Source organism: Micropterus dolomieu, linkage group LG10 (assembly GCF_021292245.1).
Source record: "Micropterus dolomieu isolate WLL.071019.BEF.003 ecotype Adirondacks linkage group LG10, ASM2129224v1, whole genome shotgun sequence".
NCBI lineage: Eukaryota > Metazoa > Chordata > Actinopteri > Centrarchiformes > Centrarchidae > Micropterus > Micropterus dolomieu.
The window spans coordinates 9,598,953-9,622,571 of NC_060159.1; the positions used below are offsets into that span (position 1 = coordinate 9,598,953).

Below are 23,619 nucleotides of genomic sequence, written 5' to 3' on the forward strand. Positions count from 1 at the left end.
AAGGCAAGCTGAAAATGAGATAAGTCTGAGTATGTCCCTTTTATCACTTGTTTATTTATACTGGTAAACATCAAACAGAAACAACAGCAAAATCAAGAGCTGACGTCCTCCCATACTTGTGATTATCGTTTCTCTTACATCGACAAGTTCATTTACAATGGTTGTCATCGGCGTAACACGATAACGCCAGTAAGTAAAAAATATGGAAATGAACCATTCCTCTGAATCTCATCCGCACGTGATATCAGATTACCTCCTGCACCTGTCATGCTGTTGGCGTTGGTTCAATTGTCGCTCAAATCAGTCACGACAGGAATCCTATCAGAGTGGAGTCTTTATGTAATTATGTGATAAAAATGTATCGATTCAAACCGGAGGGCAGTATTAGGCTGAGTCGACTTGTGCCACAAAAATACTGCATTGTGCTGTTTCTGGGGGTGTCGGGATGAAGAGATGGAGCACTGTCTGTCTACTACATTCATGCCAACACCTCTGGGATGTAAAGCACATTCGTAATCTCATCAAACCACAGCCAAGGTAAATTAAGACATGTCACCGTCTGTCTGTAGAGCTGGAGACACGAATCATGTTCAAAGTCTACAGAGATTGTATCACTTTAAGTAACAGGCAATGAGTCTGTAAGTATAATAACCCCCCACCCACCTGCGTGTTTCTTTCTTTGTTATAATAAAGTATGTCCAGGTTACTGCATTCAATACCACATGAACACTTATGGTTGTATTGAGATATACAGTATCTCACACAACTAAACACTTTTGTACATGAAGTTGTTTTATACATTGTTGTGCCTTTCATCAAAGTTTGGTCAAATGTCGTTATAAAGACAACTTTGATAGGTTATAAGGTAGAAAACAAATGTGAAATGCTTCCCATAACCCTATATGCCTGCCTTGCCCCCAAATATATGAGAGAAGCTTACAGGTCCTTCAATGGAGAGCGCACAAGCTCAAAGCAAGGCATAAAATCCCTGTCTGATTCACAACGGGCCACAAATCCAATCCAAGAAAACAAGAGAACGCAGGTCATAAACTCCAAATCATAAAGTGCTCTCCAGAAGCCACTCAGACCTGGAGAGTTTGTCCCTGGCCCGGTGAATGTTTGTTGTGCTCTCGAGCTGTGGCAGCTCTCCGCTCATTGACAGGCTCCGCTTGGAGCGCAGACTGGCCCCAGTTTTGGGGTAGGCCACATAGCAGCGCTCCATGTATGAGTCTGCATTTAGGGAGTGCCTGCGGTTCACCCTCACTCCGCCTGCAGGCACAGTCATGTAATGTTGAGGGGCCTGGTAGGGCCGTGGAGCCCTGGGAACAGCAGTCCATTTGATGGGCTGGCCAGGAACAGCGAGAGTGACAGCGGTGGCCATTTTAACCTCTGACGAGTTATTCCGGTTCATGTTATCGAGCTCAACATCCCCCTGAACTTCAGCTCGGCGAGCCTCTGAGGGTTTTGGTGGAGCACTGAAACGTTTGGGCCTTGGAGCACCTGGGGAGGCCGGGTGCCAACTGTGGCTGGCAGCAGAGGTAGAGACAGTGCAGTCAGGGACAGAGGGTTTGGTGGTGGCTACAACGGCCGGCGGTCGCTGCTTGGCTGGCTCTGGGGGCGGCAGGGCAACTCTCAGGGAGTCCTTGTCATTCTTCTCTGGACGTAGGACCTGCTTAGAGAGGGACTTGGGAATCCCACAGCCCTGCAGCTGTCCATCACTGCTTAGCGACCGAATATCCCCCATCTCTAGAGCCTGCCATGACACGAGACAAGTATGGGAAGAGAAAGAAGAATGAAAGCAATTCTATTAGACACCCCTGTTTTAATATGAAAAGAAATAATGAACAGAAAAAGAACAAAAAGAGGGACTCATGCCAAACTGACCTTATCTACGTCTCCTTGGTTACACACCCGGTAGCGCACAATGAGGAAGATGATAAAAGCGAGCACTGAGGCCACAATAATCCCTCCAATGATAACCACGATGGTGCCACCGAGAAACTGCGACTGCATGAAATGGCATCTCAGGTACTGTGGCTCTGTGGTGAAGTGGATACAACCTATCACCCTGGTGGCGGTCAGCGCGGTCACCTGGTCATCGTAGATGGCCAGCACACACAGGTCATAGTTGGTACCAGCCGCCAGGTTGTTTACCAGGATGCTCTTACTGGTCGGGGGTATCATTCTATAAAAAGAAACAAAAAACATTGTGAGTTGTGACATAGATTAGAGAGGGTTAAATGAAAGGAGACAGAAGCAAATCAGATTACCCAGCTTATTGTTTTGTAGTGATAAAATGACATGACAATCATTTATCTCTCAGGGGGCTGTTTAAGATCTGTCTGGGCATAATCTTTTGTGACATTTGATTTATTGTCTCCAGCATCATCACTGATAAAAGGTTGCTTTCAGTCGCTGGGGATGCAGGGTGCCTCCTTTTGTTCACAACATCAGGATTACAGAGTCGATTCCCTAATGTCTCCTGAATTTACTAGCCGCTGCCAAACACCATACGTGTTGTTGACTTCAAAGTTCCCTTGCAAAAAGGGGGGCCCGTATGACGAGCCTATCCTATCACAGTGATTAGCACCAAATATGGAGTTAAAGAGGGTAGAGATGAAAGAATGCTGTGTACGCCGGTTTCTCAGATGGGCATGTGCAAAGCCTCTGATGCTTTTTGTAAAACACTGGCTGACTACTCTTTCATCTTCCTATCAGTCCGCAGCTTAGTGCTGACATTCTGTTTTGATTTTGTTGATCAAGCATTATCAAGGTTTTGCACATAGTAAATGATACACTCTGGCGAGGGGGGATTATGAGTCGAAGAATAAGAAATCAGATACAGTGCATTAGTGTGTCTTCCTGATAGGATTAATAGACACCACAAATAATCATGTCGACAGCCAGGTCCAGTTCTTAATGACTAAATATCTGAAGGGAACATTTAAAGTAGACTATCAAGGTAAAACAAGGGTCAACATAAAAAAAATGATTCCAATCTTGTTATGTTCATTTGTGTACATTTAGATTCAGATTTAAGGTTTGTTCACTAGATTAAATTGTGCTATTTGGCCAGTATTTTAAGAATAACAGCATTTTCTTCTTCAGTTTTGATTTCATGCTTCGTATTGTCTTTCTGTTTACCTGTAAACCAGTGAATCATCATAAGTGCCATTATATTGGATCTGGAACATGCGTATTCCAGGAATACTCCTCTGGAAGTTAAACTTGACCAGGGCCGAGGTGGACGTGGCCTCAGCAATTACTACTTTCTTCTCCTGGCTCGTCTTTGCATTCCCCAGAGGCATCCCTCCCGCCTCTGCCCCCGTCTTGGTCACTGTGGCGATATCTGATGATCCGGGGTCGGGCTCCTGCTCTGCGACTGTGTTGTTGGTGATGTGAGGGAGTTTAGCAATGACCAGCTCCACCGTCTGCTGGGCCTCACCTGCCGGGTTGGAGGCCACGCAGGTGAAGGAACCTGGAACACACACTAATTAGATTATCGTCCTTTCTGATAATTATTGTGATATACAGGTAAGTACAGCGGGCCACACATCCATTAAAGTTGCGATAAAAACTTATGTATATCATAATTTTTAAGGAAATAGCTTTACAAATTTTGGAAACTATACTGAGCCCCCGAACTCGTGAAATATGATATTTCTTTATTTTGTGCATAACCATCCATCCATCCATCCATCCATTGTCAACCGCTTATCCTGTGTACAGGGTCGTGGGGGGGGCTGGAGCCTATCCCAGCTGACATTGGGCGAAAGGCGGGTACACCCTGGACAGGTCGCCAGTCCATCGCAGTTTGTGCATAACAAGATAAGAAAAATGTATCTTTTCAGAATTCAGGGGCTTCGTACAGTTTTTGCTTTCTTTCTGATTGATCCCACTCTCACATGTGTCCGGTAAAGGCTACAGACAGCGACTGGTTAGCTAAGCTTAAAGACTGAAAGCAGGGGGAAACAGCTAACCTGGTACAAAAAGAGCAACTGGTGGCATTACTGTAGTTTTCACCATGATGTTGCTCCCAGCCAGGAAATAGTATTGCTCATAACCCCTCGACAAACCACAACTTTGCATTTTTGCAGTGTACAGATTAAACAAATAAGATATAGTGTGTTCATTAGCGAGAGTAGTAAGAGGTGCTGGTAGGTGGATTTTGTTTTGTGTGGATTTTTTAAAACAAGTTATGATTTAACCACTAAAACATGCAATGTGTGAGAAAGTACAGTTTTGTAAATAGATATATGACAGAAACTTAGCCAACAAGGTGAAAAAGTAATTTTCCAGTCCATTGTGAGTTTAATCAGTGTGTGAGCAAACACTCCTCCACTCTAAACTTTATCTCCTGATGTAGACAAATACTCCAGTCCTATAGTCTGCATACACAAGCAAACAACTAATTTTGTTCAGTCAACAACACAAGCACAGCCACCAGGGTGTAAACAGACCGGAATCCTTGACAGTGCTGATGAGGATGTCCAACGTGCCGTCTGTGTGGACCGCAGCCCTGGAGGAGTTGGACATAAGGCGTCCGTCAGGGGCGATCCAGTGGATAATGGGGTCGGGGTCCCCCCTAGCCTTACAGCGCAGAGTAACACTCTGACCCTCCAAAGCTCGCAGTTCCTGAGGAAAGGCATTTAGTGAAAGGACTTTATGACATGTTAAATACAGAGATTGATGATGACACCAAATGCACTAAATTCAAAAGCTGTTAGTGCTGTTAGTTTGGCTTAGAGTAATACAGTCTGAATAACTTTGAGATATTACAATTAATATCCTTATTAATGATGTTGTGTTTTAAAGCTTTATTCCCTGTAAATATAATCAACAACAGATCATAGTCATTTCATTGAATTAGCATGATTATGAAGGCGAGATATTCAATATGACAGTACATTCTAGTGGATATGATGGAGTCCAAATAAAAGATCTTTTCTCTATCTCTGCAATTATGCAAAATATGTCTGGTGAATGTAAATGAGAGGCTCTAGCTGTTATTTGGCAAGGATTTGATCAGATAATTTTGTTTGGATGCATGAATCAAGGGCTACACCACTGTAAGCGTTCGCTGTGTAATAAGGGCTTCACCACAGATCCATCATAAACCTGCAAATAGCTTTATTAAAACTGAAATTCCTGCTAAAAACTCTCCACAGGCCACAATTTGATTACATTTTTTTAAGCAGGTCCTATATATTTCACAATATTCAGTTAGCTGAGCTGCCCAGATGAGTTCCACAAGTCTTATAAGACTCCTCTGGCTCGCAAAGCTAATATTTGGTGCGACAGTTAAAGAAAGCACAAAGTGCCACCATGGATTAACTGACACGCAATCCAATGTCTGGGCTCAGAGAGTGTAACAGTAGCGAGTGTTATGTCTTACAGCGCACAGCTCCATTTGGAGGTTATACCTGAGAGTGCCTGGTGATGAGAGGAGGCTCACACAGGAACTCTTCCTCTGAAACAGTCCAGAAATAGCGTCCGGCGAGGTGTTGCGGTGAGGCACAGGTCTCCAGATCATCCTCCCTCCGCAACCTCCGCAGCCAGAGCAGCTCACAGTTACACCTCAGTGGGTTCCCTCCAAAGCTCAGTGCGAACGACAAAGGTCCCATTATCCCAGAGGTGGCCAGGACCCCTGCTCTTTGGAAAATAGGGTCAGGGGGAAGCTTCTGGAGCTTGTTGGAAGTCACGTCTAGCCTCTTGAGCTTCTGCAGCCCAGAGAAGGTGCCCTCTGGGATGTGGCTGAGCATGTTGTGGTCCAGATTGAGAGTATGGAGGTTGGACATCCTCTGAATGGCCACCCATGGCGCACTTTCCAAGTTGTTGTAGGATAAGTCCAGCTCTTCCAGCGCGGTCAGATCATTAAAAGCCCCAATCTGGATGTGGGTGAGCTGGTTGTTGTTGAGGTTCAGGTGGTGCAACTTGGACATGCCGCTGAAGGTGTCGTTGGTGATGCGGGTTAGCCGGTTGCTATCGAGGTGAAGGGCTCGCAGGTTCTCCAGGTCTTTGAAAGCATGAGGAGCGATGGAGCCAATGGTGTTCCGAGAGAGGGTCAGGTCTACCAGCTTGGTCATGTTGGCAAAGTCTTTGCGTTTGATGCTGGTTACAAAGTTATCCCCAAGACGCATCTCCACCGTGTGCCTGTCAATGTTCGGGGGCACAAAGAGAAGCCCCTTTTTGTCGCACAAAGTCGCCAGGTTGGGGTTAAGCACCTGGCAGACGCAGCGTTTGGGGCAGACTTGAACTTTGTGGGCCTTCACAGCCACACCGAGGACTATCAGATACACCAGGAGAGACTCCATTTGGCTTTTCAGTTGGCTTAATACACCTAAAAAAAGATAAAGCAAAAAGAGAGGAGGAGAAGGGCATACTATTTATTAAGCCCTTAAAGAATGCAAAGCATGAAATCTGCAACAGTGATTTGTATCATCTTTATTACACTGTCATTTTCATAATCACACATTGCACTGAGAACTCCCCCCTTACAGAGGGAAGTGGGGGATTCTTTTCTATAAAGTTAAAGCTTTACTGCTAGATTTGAAACACTATCGCTGCCAGCTCACAGCTGAGATTTACAGAGAGTCCTAATTCTGAGCAGGAAGCTAAGAGAGCCAGTGCCTGAACAAACAATGAATGCTGTGCAATTAGATGTGAAACTAGTTAGTCACCTGCAGACTTGGTGAAACTTCCCCAGTAATCTTGAATGATTTTTGTGACAACTTTTTAGCCCCTGCTCCCCTTCTCTTACATTTTTGATATGATAATGCCAGTCCTTTTCTGTGTGTGTACAGAGGGGTGAAAGTCTAGACTGGCAATCCAGGGCCTCATCAGAATTAGACTGATATCTCCCAGGATCATATTGCCAATTGGAAGGGATGATTGGGCCCAGTGCCTCCGTGAGGATGTGCTATGCCTTCCTATTGATTTTCTCTCTGCTGCTACTCTTACTTACGATACAACTGAGATGGGGGATCAGGAGGGATCCATTTGATGAATCCTGAGACCTTGTCAGGGATATAGTATGTCATAAAGCAAAGAAAGTTGAGATCAGATCACAACTCTGTAGGTGCACCACACGATGTACCCGAGCAAGAGTGACATTAGCTGTGATTATTTTTAGAACTGAAATTTAGTGTCATTTTGGTTGAACATGCAATATTCAGCTGTCTGGGTGTCCCATTACAGCACACTGAAAGGAACACCAATCCAATCAAACACAGAGAACAAGAAATCCAGCCCCACAACTGTAGTAAAAATCCAAAGGCTAACCTTTAAATACCAAAGAGAGTGGCTGATTTATGATTATAGCTTTCTGTGGTTTGCTGGTAATGCCTCCATTGTCGACGTTGGGTCTTGTAGAGTGTGCATAAAAATCTTGCCTCAGCACAGAGCCTGCCAACTGAGTACCTTCATGCTTCAAAAGCTTCTGTTGCACCGGAGCTGTGACACAAAACTTGCGGTGTAATAACCTTGACAGTCGCGATGTGAGGAAAAAATCATCAGTAAAGAAACCATCAGACAGTATGGGAGTGACATACTTGCCATATGGGGGCATGTTTTAACACGAGAAGGGGAGTGAAGGAAACCTGGTGGCATCCGCTGACAACAGTTGCATTTTGACAGCTGGGTTAAATGTATCACAGCCCGACAAGGAGGCAGGAAAGAGGTCACCTTAAAATGGCCCATAATAGCAAAGGGAGGAATGATATCAATGGAGAGCACACTGGGTGTGACATTTGCATGAATACTGCTGATCAGGCAGCAATGAATCAATGTCTCTCTCGACCCATTTTTACCAGCAACAACTTTTCCAAGTCACACAAAAGCCCCGTTTTGTGGATTGGGGTGCACTAGAAATGTGAGCTGGTAAGAAATCATTAAATGTTGTCATGACTCTCCTTAAAGATGGCAGATGACTTCAGTGTCAAGCAGTATTGCAAAGCAATGTGTGTCTGTGTGGAAACTCTAACATCTACTTTATGTGTGTGTCAGAGGAGAGCATATAAAAGCGGAGGTGTTCATGTTGGTGTGCCAACCGCCTTCTGCTCTGACTCTGAATGGCACGGCCTCTGGATGTGCAATGAGGCGGAGAGGACCTGCTACTTCCAGACTCGAATGGCGCTGAAGACGTGATATTGATTCACTTGGTGGAGATGTTTTTTTTTTTTTGCCAGTGAAAACTCACCCGAACGTGAAAAGAATGGTTGCAACGGTAATCCCTATAAAATTTGTTCTGTGAGGACGAAAGGACAGCCCCCTCGCTGCTGAAACAGGGCAGGAAATATCTGTTGCCGTCTCCCTAATTTGCATTTAATTATGGTTGATCCACGGAGATTTGCATAACAGGTTGCACTCGTCAGGTACATGAACAAATAAGTAGATAATCAATCAATGCAATCATCAATCACACACTTCATCTTTAAATGTCACCCCCCCAGAAAATCATTATCCTCTAGATTGGGCTGTTCATTATGGTGAGGCGACTTGGGAGGGCCACAAATAAACAAGAAAACAGATAATCTACTGATGCATTAACCATAATCTGCTTCTTAGTCAATCAAATGTTCGTTTACTACCTCTGAGCAGGTTTTTTCACCCCTTAGAGAACAGAACAGACTGACAGCACACACCCACACATGCACACCAGTGGGTGGATTTGTGCCTAATAGAGGTAGCTCACTACACAACAACCCTCAGCTATGGAGACAGACATTCATGCGCAGCAGCAGCGGCAGCAGCACTATACTGTGTGAGAGGATATCTATGGTCTCCCTGGGGCAGCATTCGCCAAGAAAAGCCTTATGCAGCATACTGCATGCCAATTGGCCGGTGAGGTCATGGGGGATATGTTTTCAGATGGTCTAACTTATGCTGGAGCTCATGTGAGAAAGCCTCTGCAATCCACGTCTGGGCAGGGAAACAGGGAAAGCAGCCCTGAGAGAGGAAGTTAATGAGATGAAGTCGGTGTGCCTCCACGCAGGTCGACACAATGGCACATGGCAGCGTCTCACCTGGGCTGCTCGGGGGAAGAGCAGCCGGACGTCTGCTACTGCCAAAAATAAGCTCTGTTGTGTCAAGGAGGTAAACTGATGCTGCAACATGACGGTAAAATGGTATCGACAAAGCAGTGAAATGGGGCCTCAGTCTGCCTGCTTTATGAGACCAAATGGAGCTGGTGCATCTGCTGAAGTGGATCACATTCTGACTGAAGCTGGTAGAAATTCTATTTTGTTGGGTAAATGCTTGTGTAGCCCGAGTCCAAACATCCTGACCAAACATTGATGCTGTTATGGACCGTCTAACTAACACATCTGTGTTTGTGAATGTGGGTATGTGCTGTGATACCCTTTTCCTACAGAGTCTGCCAATGTTAGAACGCGATAGCTCTTGGGTGACAGCCTTGATGCCATGGCAACACAGAAAACGTCCGTTTTGGGGCGAGATGTAATCAGCGGCTCATTTTCAGATCACCTAATAATATTTAGAACAAAGTGTCTTCTCTGGAGGAAAGGACCTCGACAATTGACATTCTGGTTGAAGGCCAGAACAGACTTTTTGTCTGTGTTGTGCCATTTACAACCCTGTCATGGTGACAAGAAAGGAGATTGTACACTCAGCTAATTTTGTATTGGATTCAATGTTTGGAGTGACTGAATCATTACTGTTTCTCCAATCTTGCGTGTAATAAAAACCTAAATGGCTTGTTGTAGAACTCTGATGTAGTTCAGTCAGACAAGCTCGTGTGAGAATGTGTGTGTATCTGTGTATGTGTGCCAGGGGTATAGCATACTAAGCAGACCCCACTGCATCAACAGAAGTGCTGTTCATCAGCATTTACAACTCCCCCCGTTGTAATTCCAAGTGTTTTCCTTCACACTGTATCACAGGAAATTCAGTGATACCTTGATATGCTGGATATCTCCTGACTGGAGCATCAGGCCAACAAATAAACAAACAAACAAGCACCGAAAACACTCTTCATATTTTAGAAGCTGTCTTGTATTAAAGCAGGAGGCTGAACGGGCCAAATTTAAATGCTGATCACTGACTTTGGAACTTGCACTTTTGTGACATGCCCCGATGTGAGGGGTTTATGACCAGGGATTTTCTTCCAAAAAGAGGAATGCAGAATCCGTGAGCACCACCTCTGAATGTAAATACGGCCTACTCAAGTAAATATTCTGCACAGCATGGGCACGCTGGGCTGTAGGTTTTCAAATATGCCAATTCACAAGTGCAATTTCAGCTACAGGAAGTGTAAGAAAAAGCAAAATCCTTACCTCTCTTTGTGAAAACACTACGCTCTGTTACATTCTATTTGTGGCAGAAACAGGGACAGCCAAAATAAAATCCACGATCACTATATCCACTGACTCACTTTCCCCTTTTCAAAGACCCTCAGGATCCTGTGTTTTCTAGCTCACACAGCAACAAAATGGCTAAATAATGCATAATCGTCTCTCTACTTATTGTGTTGTGTAATCGAATAGCAACTCTCATACAGTACACACAGACACACACACACATGGGCCAGGTGTGTGTGCCTGCAAGTGTGTGACTGTCAAATCATCTTAGTGTTCCAAGTGTTAATGAAAGCACTTCCTCAGCAAAAACAAAAGCTTATTTTGTGGTGAAGAATTTGGGTCAGTGAATGTAGAGCTGGCCTGTAGAGCAGCCTCAGTGTTCAGGAACCATACATCACTTCTCTGCTATCAGTGAAAGGTAGCAGCATATAAGCTACATCACTGAGTCCATTAACATAGCAGTAAGAGCAAATTGAAGCAGCAAAATGAGGCGTGGGCCTGATTTCACTGGTGTAGCAGTGACAATGGTGCCTCGGGCACTTATGAATAACAAGACATGTGATAACTAACATATAAGACAAGACCGTTACACGTCGTCCTCTATAAAAAATCACTAGGACTATATTTTCACCTGTCTTCATCAGTCACCTGGCAACATGTCTCCCTGCCCAAATACTCATCCTAAATGTTATTACTTAGGCTAATTTTTTAAACTATCACACCTTAATGACTGGTGAGTAATTTGCATAGCCTATCAACTCGGGTTTAACCACAGCAAAGACCAGCAGATAGCCTGTCACGTCCTCTGTGCTGAGATAATGCACAATAAAACAAAGAATCTGAAATCAGTCTTATCCTGCACGCATCCCGGAGTGGACTGAATAATGGCCACATTAGGCATGATTCTCGGTTTCACCTGTAGGGAGAAAAAAACATCAAAGAATGCAGCCAAGTGGGGACTAAAAATAAAATTGCTATCTGACGGCGTTCCTTGGCTATTGAGGAGCTTTTTTGACCTTGCGGTACAGGTCCTGGGCTGGTGGGTTACAGCCACAACCCCCGCTCACAAGGGAAAATGTGAACCCTTTCAGATGGGTCCTAAGAGAAGTACTTCAAGGCTATACTGCGCCTCTTGAAAGACAGTTCCCCAAAAGAGTTCAGAGGCTACAATTCACACCAATTGTAGCCAATAAAATATTGAATTTACCTTGCAGATGAAACATGAAGCCAAGTCAAAGGAGGGTGGGTTTGAGCGTAGGCTATATCCTCCAGGGAGTGCTGAGAGCATTCTCGGAGTGGCTCGAATAAAAAGGGGACCGACGGTGCCTCTTGGAGATAATTCGGGTGTCCCGAAACACGCGCCTTGGCTGCTATAACAAGTGACGGCCTGCGAAACCAGCGGTGCCCTTCAAGAAATCCATGACCAGCAGATAAAGGACGACTCCTCTCCGATCCACTCACAACGGAGAAATGTAACTCAGCATCCCACCAGTCGAGGAAAATACTGGTAAACGCAACCTGAAGGGTCCCGGTGTGGCTGCAGCTGTGCGGGATCGCCTCTACTGCGCATCCGCCTGTATGCCCCTCCAGAAGAGAAAACGCCTTTGTAGCGACAGGCTGCTTTAATATCTACAGCGCTGTGAGTGACTGGTGCTGTGCTGAATCCAGCCAGATGTTCGTATCGCTTTCACGGGGTTTTGCTGGCGACGCAGGGCTCAGTGCGAGTTAATCCAGATTGACTGAAAGGTTGCTGCCATAATATGCCCCCCCTCCTGCCCCCGGACTACTGTCAACCACCGGCCCGGCTCCATTTCTGACCAGAGGTGCTGTGCTCGGAATGGTAATCAGTGCGCTCCGAGCTGCACAGAGACCATTTGTGTGCACAGACAGATGCAGTGCCTCCCAGCCTATCTCACAGGCAGGCATCATCATTTATTCATGTCGATTGAACTCTACAGCACGAAAATGCAGCAGGCCTATAATATTTCCTTCAAATTAAATTAAAAAAAGAAGAAGATAATTGTTTATTGGATTTGGACATAGCCTATAAAAGATGAAAAATAAGTCGGGCAACAACCAGTGTAGGCGTAAACAAGTAGCCTATGTTATTGAAAATCTATTACTTTATAAAACCTTTGGTGCATGGTACATCTGGTCTGAGTAAAGCCATATATAGCACCGTATAGCTGAATATTCCCGCATGTAGGCCTGACTATTACATAGATTATTGGCAAGAAAGTGTTGAGCTGGCTGAAACTGAAAGCCCTGGCTCCCCGTGGGTCTGCTTGGCACTCCACCCATCACTATCTGATGCAATGATCCTATGGCCTTTTGTGCAAGTTGGCGAAGAGGCATATATGTTCATAAGTCTATTACAATACACCGGCGCAGTACTTGGATTCGCAGACTCAGTGCTTTTTTAAAATTATTTATTCCTAATAAGAACAATGACTTATATTGCTCCCAGAGCTGCCTGGCACTTTCAAAGAGGTGTTCGTCATCATCCACAGAATTACCCTGAGGATTTCTACTCCAGATCAATACTTCCATACAGCACATCCACTTGAGATCAATAGGAATAGCTTGGTTTAAGCAAAGTTATACAGAGCTGGGACGACAAGAACATTGAAACTGTTTATCATAGCGCAAATTGTGCGTGCAATATTGCACTCAGTCTTTGTTGTGTCACTCTGTTTGTGAGATCACCCAGTGGCCAGACGTTTTCAGAACTGATTTTCAGTCTGAACACATATTGGCTACCTGCACAAAAACCTAATGCCTGATTTCACCAGACAACAACGACACACAAGCATTTTGCCGGTGGGAAGCGTTATTGTCGAGGTCTGCATGCGCCCCCTCTGTGAGTGTCTCATTGGAGTCATCATGAGCTGACAGTTGGCGATATGAAATGACACTGACATCTCTTGATTTTTTGCTGTGCTCCTTTACTGTTGTGATTCATGTCGGGCTCTCGCCTCTCGCTCACTGACGCGCGTCCTCCAGGAACCGCTGGTAAGCGAGGCTGTCCGCCCGTTCACCTGTCCGACTCTTTTTCTCCAAGAACAGGCCCATGTTGTCCCGTGGAGGGTCAGCGATGCTGCGACTCCACAGGGTCTCTGTGATCCCCAGCAGCTCGCGCACACGGGCAGAGATGACCTGCAGAACGCACAGCAGGGTTGAGTCCTTTGATAAAGTATATTTTTACAGTATCTAACCTTTATTTAATAAGGTAGTCCCACTGAGAGTGAAAGACTTTGGAGGAGAACTCGCCAAGAATGTGGCATCATGGGAAGAAAGGTTGCAAGGTTACACTCATGCATCGAAGGACTAACAGGCTAAAGCAATATAGGCCTATATTTCGACTAAACAGACGATTCTTTACTGAGTCTGCCTGTCTGGAGACATTTCATTATCAGTTTATGCTTCTACATTAATGCAGAGCTGAATACATAAAGGCACTTTTAGCCAATTTAGTTCTGACCTCAGACAAACTGCCCATTTATATAGGCTACACATCATGTATCCTATGTGATGTGGCTGATCTGAGGTGTCTGCTGGCAGTGATGCTGGGTTACAACACATAACTTTAATTGGATGTCACAGTGTTCAAAGAAAGAGGGATGGAGTGAGTTGGCTGCAGACCATAGATACCAGTTCTCTGGTGTTCACAGCAGTCCACTTGCTTACTGAAGAGACATTTACAGCTGAGGAAACAGCTAACAATTATTTATTGCAAAGCACTTTGTAATTAGCCTACTAGCCTATTATTATTTCTAATAGGTTAATCTTTTTATTGTTTTTTTTTCCTTTTTGACTACCTTACCTTAAGTTGGCGAGCTCAAAGTGATGTCCAGTAAATTGGTATTTTTACTTGTTGAATTAGGCTACTTAAATCATAACCACTTATCAAAATGTAAATAAATTAAGACAAACTCCTCAAAAAAATGTTTCAGCACCAGATGGTAGCTAATAGATTGTATTCAGTAGGCTACAGTAGTTTTAACAGTGTCATCATTATCTTGGTGCTACTCAGCCTGTTTAAACTTCCTTGAACATTGTGTGAGCCTCCATCTTTGATATGTAAATAAGTTTCCAGAATAACATCAATCTCTTCCGAAGGTAAGAATCAAAAACTCGTCTTCCTTCCTCTTCTTAATAGGCTACCTGCATGTCTTTAAAATCTGTGATTCCGAGTCTTGGCAGGTAGATACAATTTACATAAATTAGCTTTCTTCCAGTGATGAGGTTCTCCGTGAAACATGCCTGCGACAGAAATGAATAATGAGGTCAGAGTTCTGAGAAGCTAAGTATTATCTTGGAAGCTGACAGGGACATATCCTGTAACGGTCAATGTTATCTCTGTTTAGTCAGGTGAGTGTTAACCTACTTTGTATTGTGGAAATCCTAAAGACTCAATCCATCTTGCAACATCATGACAGCTCCACCGGAGGAACTCCATGTCGCCTGTAAGCATGTTACCATGGAAACTGCTACCTGCTACAAGGTGTTGGTAAGGTTTCCTTAACACATAAAAGCGAGTTTTATCCGGTCATAAATATTTTTAAAAGTGGGTTACCGCGGGAAGTGTCGTACGCAGTAAGCCCACTGGGCAACGTTTTAACAACAAAGTCCCCGAAGAAGGTTTTTAAAGACTCAATCAAGTAACTGAGGCGACTCAAGTCTGTGTTTGTTGAAACAGCCAATCAGCGTACTGTAATGTAGGGCGGCTGGTAAATTAAGCGCAGTGATTGGCTTTTAAATCGGGTCTGTCCCGCCCACACTGAGAGGACGCAGCGAATGCCGTCGCGAGCAGTTTTCACAGATCAACAAATGGTGTGCCCTGTTGCCAGCCACGGACATCCACGCCAACAGTGTTTTGTAGATCGTCTTAAAAATCTTCTTAAAGCGCAGCGTTTTATCCCGCTGCTGTCCTTTGCAATATTTCTGCTAGCTAAAGTTCTCTCTGCAGCAGGGTCTTTTGGGTCAGTTGAAGGGCTCCGGAGCAAGGAAAGAGAAACCCAACTCTCCACTATGGCAGCAATTCTCCTCCGGTCCCTTTTGAACAAAAAGGTAAAACAAATTCATTCTCATGTTTTACAGAACAGTTGGTTTTGTTTCAAGCGTATGCAATTCAAAATAGCTAACAACTTGCACTGCTAGCTAAGAAAGTCGTTGCCTAAGAAGCACGTTGCACACGGGTCACTCCTCCTTTATTGCAATCATTTAATATTTATGTGCAAGTTAGTTATGTAATATTAGGTAAGGGCATGTTATTTGCATCAAGTGAACATGCCTGACAAGCAATGGAGCGCTCAGACTGAGCTTTGCACTAGTCCTTGGACAATGATTTTAATATCAGTTGAAGTTGACCATTGCTCTGCTGATTAATTTCTTGCAGGTCCCCCTCCAGCTGGGTCGTCTATGTTACTCCTCCTCAGCGGTAAGCGCTTCCCACTGACCCGCTTTTATGACGCAGCAATGAATGAATGAATGTTATGTGTTCAGCACAGTCTCTTCTGATTGTCAGTTTGAGAAGTATCAGATTCTTTCCATGTGCCACATTGTGTTGCATTATGCAGTTAACTTGAAATGGGGGGATGTATTAAATTATTTGGAACACTGGACGCCATCATTTCAAAATGACGCCATGTTTTTAGAAATGTTTGCAAAGTTTGTTCTATTGAAGTAACATAACTCACATTCACCTGTTCATGTGCCATGACGGTCCAAATGGAGCTGAGATACATCCGGTTTTCTTAGACCAACTCTAAGACAACATCCTGACTGATAATGGATTTCCGGTTCCTATATAAATATTTAAAAGTTTAACAAACATTATAAAGGTTAATTGGCCAATATCTGTTATTTAACAAACATTTCTGATGAAGAACCCTTGCATTTGGCTGTTGAAGGATTGCCAGATATGTACAAAGTTGGACATAGCAATTATTTTTAAAAATGAACTTTTCAGTGTTTCCTGGCGGACAAACCATGTGATGAAGAGACCGTTTTAAAATAACCTCAAACATATCTTGTTATTTCTTACTGCAGTTTCTTGTTACTTATCGGCTAATGTATTAGCAGAGCTCAATATATCTGCGATAATCTAATATTGGCTTTGTACTGACTAGAAGTTCTCAGTACTCATTATGAGATTGAAGACATTCTGAACAGTCAAGAATTTGTGTTGAAATGTCTCATTGCATCCTCGTACTCATTGCATACTCATTACCTATGTCCCAGTTCCATACTACATACTAATTGTACACAGCTTTTACTATGTAAAACATTTCATACGCTGATGTTTTTGCAGTTAGTAAGGAAGAAATCATCATACTGTTTTATACTAACGGGAAATGATACCTATGTCGTCAGACATCAAACATCAACTTAGGAAAGCCACTGTCAAAACGTAACCCCGAAGAATGAATGCCTGTCTCCAGCTCTTACTCTTTTCTTTGTTCATTGCATTGCGGGACAAAAACGTACATCAACAGAACACTCAAAAATCAAACGTTTCTATAATATGCATACTGACTTATTTGCACTTCATTTGATGCATTCCAGTGAGTACACACTATCTACTCAAAACCTGCTGTATGTATTATGGGATTGGGAGACAGATAATGTAGCATGGAGGACTCTTTGAACCATCAAGACTCTGCTTAAACATGTCTGATCAGCAAAACGTCAATTTTATGATGTTAAAATGAACATAACTCGGTGTATAGAAAATAAAGGGATCTACAATGCTTTAGAAAGTCAGTGTATATGTTGTGGTGATGAATCGAGGTCCTTATCGCACTTACTCAGGCAGGAAGGGATTTAATCATATGCTTCTGTGATCCTCTAGCCCACCACCAAGCTGTTCATTGATGGCAAGTTTGTTGAGTCCAACACCTCTGAATGGCTTGACATTCATAACCCTGTAAGTATTCATAAATGAACTATATGCAACCTGCAAAGAGGCTGCAGTAACAAGATATGTACTGTAGGCTGGCTGCAAATAACCAGAGCCGCTTGGTAGTAGTAACTTATGAATGTTGGGTAAGGGGAAATATTGAGATTTGCTCATTTGTAATAGCTTTATTTCTAAAGCAAGAGAGATCAGAGCTACACAGCCAGTCATGTTTTATGTCTTCTAAAAGTTCAGCCCTGCTATAATTTAACTTGTCAAGTGTAAGCCACAAGCAAGGCAGTAATGGATGATTATAGCATGCAAAAACGGTCTACAATCATCACATAAAATATCAAACCTGTAAAGCATAGAACACCAACATTTGCTTATTAATGAATTAATGGACAGGCAGTAATAAGTAATGGCTTCCCCTGCTCTCAGTCAACTTGTCTGTATGGACTATCCCTTGCTCCTCAGGCCACTAATGAAGTGGTGGGGCGTGTTCCCAAAGCGACCCAGGAAGAGATGCTGGCAGCCGTGGACTCCTGCTCCAGAGCCTTCCATTCCTGGTCCGAGACCTCCATCCTCAGCCGACAGCAGATCTTCCTGCGCTACCAGCAGCTCATCAAGGATAACATTGTAGGGAAATGTGTCACTTGCTCATGTGCCTCTGTGTTTTTTCATCTTTCACCAACATGTTCCCATTTTAAGAGAACAGCTATCGTATGTGGACCTCTTTTTGTTTCTTCCTCGCGGATGTCTTGACGTAATGGTTGTTAATTTAAGCTGTTTTTCCTCTAATATTTCAGAAAGAACTGGCTAAAATAATCACCTTGGAGCAGGGCAAGACTCTTGCTGACGCAGAGGGAGATGTTTTTAGAGGGCTCCGTAAGTAAAGCATAGACTTCCCAGTGTGCTATTGGGTTTTGATATCCTGATTAGAGTGCTGGTCTGTCCCCTGTTCAAACGATTGTCTATAGTATCTCCTGATGATGAAAAGTCTGTGTCTTTGTCAACCCTTTATGTCATTGCTTGGGGGAACTAAGTGGCTGCAGGGTGTCAATTAAATGCGTGTAACCCGAATGTGGCTTTCACTTTTAAATTAATAATGGGGCAAAGGTTCTGTTTTGGCTCTCTTGGCATATAGAGGATTAAACTGCTTTTCGAGGGGCTTTCAAAGTGTTCAATTATAACAAAACAAGAGTTAAGGAGACAGGATCCGTGCAGCATCACTTTAAGTCCCAAAGTTATAGTGTGACTGCTGAGTTTGTTTTAAGTAAAACACTTTGCAGGGTCTGCTTTTAGATGCATGCTATATAAAGATAATTATGCAGTTCCCCTCATTGAGGTGTACTTGTTCACTTTGGCAGACTTGCAAGAATCATGTTGAGAAATTAAGAGCCACGCGCACTTGCAAATAAATGAAGATATATTTATTACACGACGGAGTTGCCAAAGTATTTCTTGTAGTTGGTACTGTTCCCGGTTTTGGGATGCTCGATTTATTCTAGCCTGCTATTTTTTTAGCTTATCAGCTGAAAGACAGAATTAGAGATTTCCTACAGTACTGGGATCAATTGGGCTTATTGTTTTCAATAAATCTATTACAGTTAGGTACAAGAAATCAGTTTATATTCTGAAGTACAAAATGGACAATAAATATACAATAAATCATCTTAAATAACTCATTTTACCATTGCAATTTTCAGGATGCATCCCTTAGTTTATTGTGTCTCATATCACGGATATTTTTATTGGTTTACTTTACCCCCCCCAGAGGTGGTTGAGCATGCCTGCAGCATTACGTCTCTCATGCTGGGGGAGACTTTACCTTCCATCACCAAGGACATGGACACTTACACCTACCGCCTACCCATCGGAGTGTGTGCTGGTATTGCCCCTTTTAACTTCCCTGCCATGATTCCTCTGTGGATGTTTCCCATCGGGATGGTATGTGGCAACACCTACCTGATGAAGCCCTCTGAACGGGTCCCAGGATGCACCATGCTCCTGGCCAAAATGCTCCAGGATGCTGGGGCACCAGATGGTACACTCAACATCATCCACGGCCAGCATGCAGGTGAGCATGTGTCTCCCTGGTAATTCAGAGGCACACTGTGTGTGTGTGAAATGAGCAGGGGAACGCTTCAAGGATGATTCAAACACTAATTGTATACTGCCTGGATATATGTAGATAATATTCATCAGCTTATATCTGTAAGTAATTCACTAGCGTTTGAACCTCTGTATCCAAGGCCTTTGTGCACTTATATTTTGCCTTAAGAGTGCAGCACAGATGAAGAGGGGATTTACAAATTCCGTTTGTATCTTTGTGTAGCGGTGAACTTCATCTGTGACCATCCGGCGATCAAAGCCATCAGCTTTGTGGGCTCCAACCCAGCTGGAGAGCACATCTATGAGCGGGGCTCCAAGAACGGCAAGAGAGTGCAGTCCAACATGGTACACAAGACCTCACAGTACTTAGTTTAACATTGCTAGATTAAATACACTGCTCTTTAGTAAGAGTTATGAGTCTCACTAGGCTGAAGTTGCTGTTTTCCATGATAAAACACATATTAAAGCTGAGGTAGGTCATTTATTTCAGAAGCATTTTTTTGATATTTGTTGAAATTGTCTTTACATACTGACAACAATCTACTAGGTCGGCAGATATCTGCCAATCAGCCTCTTCATGTTGGCGCTCCCCCTTTGGGAAAGTGGTGAGGAAAAAAAAAAACTAGTTTCGAGCCCTAAATTTCACCATCATCTTTTATAAATGTTAACGCGTCTCTCCCATCCTAAATGATAGCTAATCTAAAACCATTACTGGCTGTGACCTTTAAAGAACAGTGCAAACGTCACTTCTGACCAACTGTACCCCACACTCTCCAGGCACTTTCTGAAATCTACAGCATGAAACAGTGTATTTTTTTTCTATTACATTAATTAATAGAAATTATATCTAAAACAGCATGCTAGTGGTTAAGAGAACCATGTATCTTCTGTATGGAATATTGGAATTATACATGACTTTTCCTTGTTTTGATATCGGCATTATATATATCGACCAATGGCAGCACTGCTGCCATTGAAAAACCCATATCTGTGGACCACTTCTGTTTACCTGCCTGTGCATTCATGACACATGAAAATGTGTTTTGAGGGAGGCCTGAAGGAGGGCGTGGGATTTTTTCCATTTGATATGTTCAAAAACCGCCTCTATTTGATGTCCTACAATATAACCGGAGAGAAACCTTACAGAGCCGTGTCCTACATTTTTTAATTTAGGGTGCCAAGAACCATGGTGTGGTGATGCCTGATGCCAACAAAGAGAACACACTCAACCAGCTGGTAGGTGCTGCCTTTGGAGCAGCTGGCCAGCGCTGTATGGCTCTATCCACGGCTATTTTTGTAGGGGAATCTCGTGAATGGCTCCCAGAGCTGGTGGAGCGCTCAAAGTCTCTGCGAGTAAACGCAGGTAACGTCGTTGGTAACTGTGTCAACACAAATTTGTTAAGCATTTCAAATATAATTTTTTAATATAAAGAATAAGGCCCTTCATAAAGGAACATTTTACGTGTGTGTGTGTGTGTGTCTCCTAAAGGTGATCAGCCTGGGGCTGATGTGGGTCCCCTGATCTCTCCTGAAGCCAAGGCCAGGGTGGAGTCTTTGATCCAGAGTGGGGTGGATGAAGGTGCCAAGCTGCTGCTGGATGGGAGAAATGTCACCGTCAAAGGATATGAAAATGGAAACTTTGTAGGACCCACCATCCTGGGCAATGTTATGGTGAGATTTGGCTAAGAGAGTGCACAACATGGCCTCTTTCATACACTAAAAAGTCTAATGTAATAAAATAAACAGTTTACTTGCAGAGCTGACAGTTGTGGAGGAAAAATAGTTTGCTTTGTTAACACGAAGTGTAAATTGCAAGAACTTATTTCTGTGGAGCTTGTGTATTTATTTATTTATTTATTTATTTATTTGTCGCTGGTAGTTATCCCCGGCAAAAAAAATCCACAAGAACTGGGACACAATTCAGTATGTTTGATGAAGCTTGTTGTCATTTTAAATCACATTTCAGCATTCTTTCTTCCCAACAACTTTTTCCTTGTCTTCCCAATTTACTGACATGACATCATAAACTTTGAACATGCAGGGTCTTTATGCTTTGTTAATAAAGCCTCGTGGAGTTTTAGTTGTAGATGATAAATGCTCTGGCGTGATCATTCTGCTGTTCTTTCCAGCCGGACATGAAGTGTTACAGAGAGGAGATCTTTGGGCCGGTGCTTGTCATCCTGGAGGCAGACAGTCTTGACGAAGCGATTTCTTTAATCAACCACAACCCATACGGCAACGGCACTGCCATCTTCACCACCAATGGAGCCACAGCGCGCAAATACACACACGAGGTGGACGTTGGTCAGGTAAGACTCTTTTGGCTGAATAAAAGGACACCGGAGAGAATGTTTTCAAATCGACTGTCAGGATCCAAACGGGTCACCTTTTTTGTGTTGTTTTGGGCCTCAGCGAGTCACCTGTGTGATACATTGATGAGTAAACAGTTTTGTGTGGGAGGCGTTGTTTCGAAAAACGAAAACAAGACAGTTCATGTGAGGTGGGAATATTTATTGGAGCGACTTGAAGGCTCAAAGGAGTAGTGCTATAAAGTATTTATGAAAGTGAAACACCCAGTGCAGATTTTTCTTTGCTAAATTTAACAGTTCATCTTTTTAAACCAAAGCTTCACACTTGAGAGATAGAGATATATAGGTGTATATTAATTTGTGAAGGCATGTTAGAAAGTGATATTTTTCTTTTTTTTTTTTTTTTTTTTTTAAGAAAAGGCAGCAAGCAAAAACTGTCTTTGTTTTCTTTCAGACTGTATTTGATAATCAAGTCTCTGTTCTGTTGAGTTGCAGATGGATGAGAATCATTTTTCACAATCATCATGCTAAAGGAAGTATTTGTCTGTGTCTTCAGAGAACTCGGACTATACACGTGTAAAGATGAAAATGCATTAAATTAATGTCACACCTGGCCGTTTTCCCCTAGTTTTGAGAAGGTTATACAAACCAAATGACACAAGTTATACTTCGATCCCTGGTGTATTTGTACCTCTGCAGTAGTTGAGTTTGATTTCTGGTTCATGTGTGTACAGATTGGCGTGAACGTGCCCATCCCCGTCCCCCTCCCCATGTTCTCCTTCACTGGCTCCCGAGGCTCATTCAGAGGAGACACCAACTTCTACGGCAAGCAGGTAAATAACAAAAGCAGGTAGTCATGTGCACTATACTTTGCATCTAAAAATAAAATTTTCACGTGTACCGGGTAGCTGACGCAGTCGTTGTCTTTACCACCAGGGCATCCAGTTCTACACTCAGATCAAGACTGTGACATCGCAGTGGAAGGCTGAGGACGCCACTGTGACGAGCCCGGCTGTTACTATGCCAACCATGGGACGCTAAGTGAAATTGACAGCACATCCAGCATAATGTTCTGTGACTTCTCGTATGCCTTAAGAAGATGCCCGATTGGAGAAGAGGTTACATGTCCTTTTTGGTGTATAGAAATATTCACATTGAGAATTGTTAGTATGTGATTGTTTGGACTGAACATCCTACACAATGTTGTTGTATAAAAACATACAAACGCAACTTACACCTCATTTGGAGACTGAGGAGATGAACTGACCTGATGCAATGAATGGTGCTGTGAAGTTCATGGGTTTGCTGCTGTATATTGTACCTGTTTCTTTCTGTGCAGACCGGGTGGACAATGAATAATCATGGTCAATCATTTTCATGATTGACTGTGTACTCTGGTATCACATTTCTTAAAACCTACAGTATAAATCAAGGATCAGGGATTCTGCCTTGTGAAGCACTGACAGCTAATGTCTTCCACCAGTGTCCTCTGGTTCGTTAGCTTGTTCTGTTTATCAGATCATCGTGTAGATACTTGAATAGTAGATATAAATGGAACAAATGCCATACACACCCATTCTGTAACTCTATTAAAAGTTAAATAATGGTGGTTGAGTTCTTGCCCTCTAAATGTATATCCTACTCTGATATTGTCCAGCTTTGGGATTAATGTGTGTCAGAGGTTCACAGTTTTGTACTATATTATGGTGAATGGTATAAAGGTTAAATTGTAATATTTTACATGGGATGGAGTAGGCATCAGATATTCTTTATAAACCATTGTGAAGAAATTCCAGGGATGAAACTGTTTTGTTCCAGTAGAGCTAGACGTCTTTTCATCCCAAGTATCTCAGACACTTTAAACCTTGTACACTTCTCTTTGGTCTTGTGGCTAACTACTAAGGTGATAACAAGGGTATCAGAGTCTTTTGTTGGAATAAAGACTGTAATTTGACTCAAGTGAATTCTGATTTGTGTTGAA

General features: G+C 43.2%; 2 protein-coding genes across 3 annotated transcripts; one reads left to right on the forward strand and one right to left on the reverse strand.

The window, feature by feature from the left end:
- Positions 1-34: 34 nt before the first annotated feature.
- lrfn5b (leucine rich repeat and fibronectin type III domain containing 5b) lies at positions 35-15,346 on the reverse strand. 2 transcript variants are annotated; one of them, XM_046061253.1, is made up of 8 exons: positions 14,704-15,227; positions 14,481-14,579; positions 13,236-13,472; positions 5,424-6,340; positions 4,461-4,635; positions 3,145-3,478; positions 1,885-2,185; positions 35-1,753 (listed from the first exon to the last, which is right to left on the reverse strand). In XM_046061253.1, the coding sequence occupies exons 3-8, from the start codon at positions 13,276-13,278 to the stop codon at positions 1,058-1,060; spliced, it is 2,466 nt and encodes an 821-aa protein (XP_045917209.1). In that variant the 5' UTR covers positions 13,279-13,472; positions 14,481-14,579; positions 14,704-15,227; the 3' UTR covers positions 35-1,057. The 2 variants fall into 2 exon arrangements, with proteins under 2 accessions (XP_045917209.1, XP_045917210.1); XM_046061254.1 differs by lacking the exon at positions 14,481-14,579 and having other exon boundaries at positions 14,704-15,346.
- LOC123978123 (methylmalonate-semialdehyde dehydrogenase [acylating], mitochondrial-like) lies at positions 15,163-23,597 on the forward strand. Its single transcript, XM_046061255.1, has 12 exons — positions 15,163-15,386; positions 15,715-15,756; positions 17,170-17,244; positions 17,692-17,853; positions 18,024-18,102; positions 18,992-19,294; positions 19,553-19,674; positions 20,503-20,692; positions 20,819-21,000; positions 21,459-21,638; positions 22,373-22,471; positions 22,575-23,597. Exons 1-12 carry the CDS (start codon positions 15,348-15,350, stop codon positions 22,677-22,679), a joined length of 1,578 nt encoding a protein of 525 aa, XP_045917211.1. The 5' UTR covers positions 15,163-15,347; the 3' UTR covers positions 22,680-23,597.
- The last annotated feature ends 22 nt before the right edge of the window (positions 23,598-23,619 follow it).

Coding starts and splice junctions, on each gene's coding strand:
- lrfn5b (XM_046061254.1), bottom strand. CDS start 13,278: ATGAATCACAACAGTAAAGGAGCACAGCAAAAAATCAAGAGAT. Junction 6,341..13,235: donor ACAGCAAAAAATCAAGAGAT/GTCAGTGTCATT, acceptor ATCTTTTTTTAG/GTGTATTAAGCCAACTGAAA. Junction 3,479..4,460: donor CAGCACTGTCAAGGATTCCG/GTCTGTTTACAC, acceptor TGTGTGTTCCAG/GTTCCTTCACCTGCGTGGCC.
- LOC123978123 (XM_046061255.1), top strand. CDS start 15,348: ATGGCAGCAATTCTCCTCCGGTCCCTTTTGAACAAAAAG. Junction 15,387..15,714: donor GGTCCCTTTTGAACAAAAAG/GTAAAACAAATT, acceptor AATTTCTTGCAG/GTCCCCCTCCAGCTGGGTCG. Junction 18,103..18,991: donor AGATGTTTTTAGAGGGCTCC/GTAAGTAAAGCA, acceptor TACCCCCCCCAG/AGGTGGTTGAGCATGCCTGC.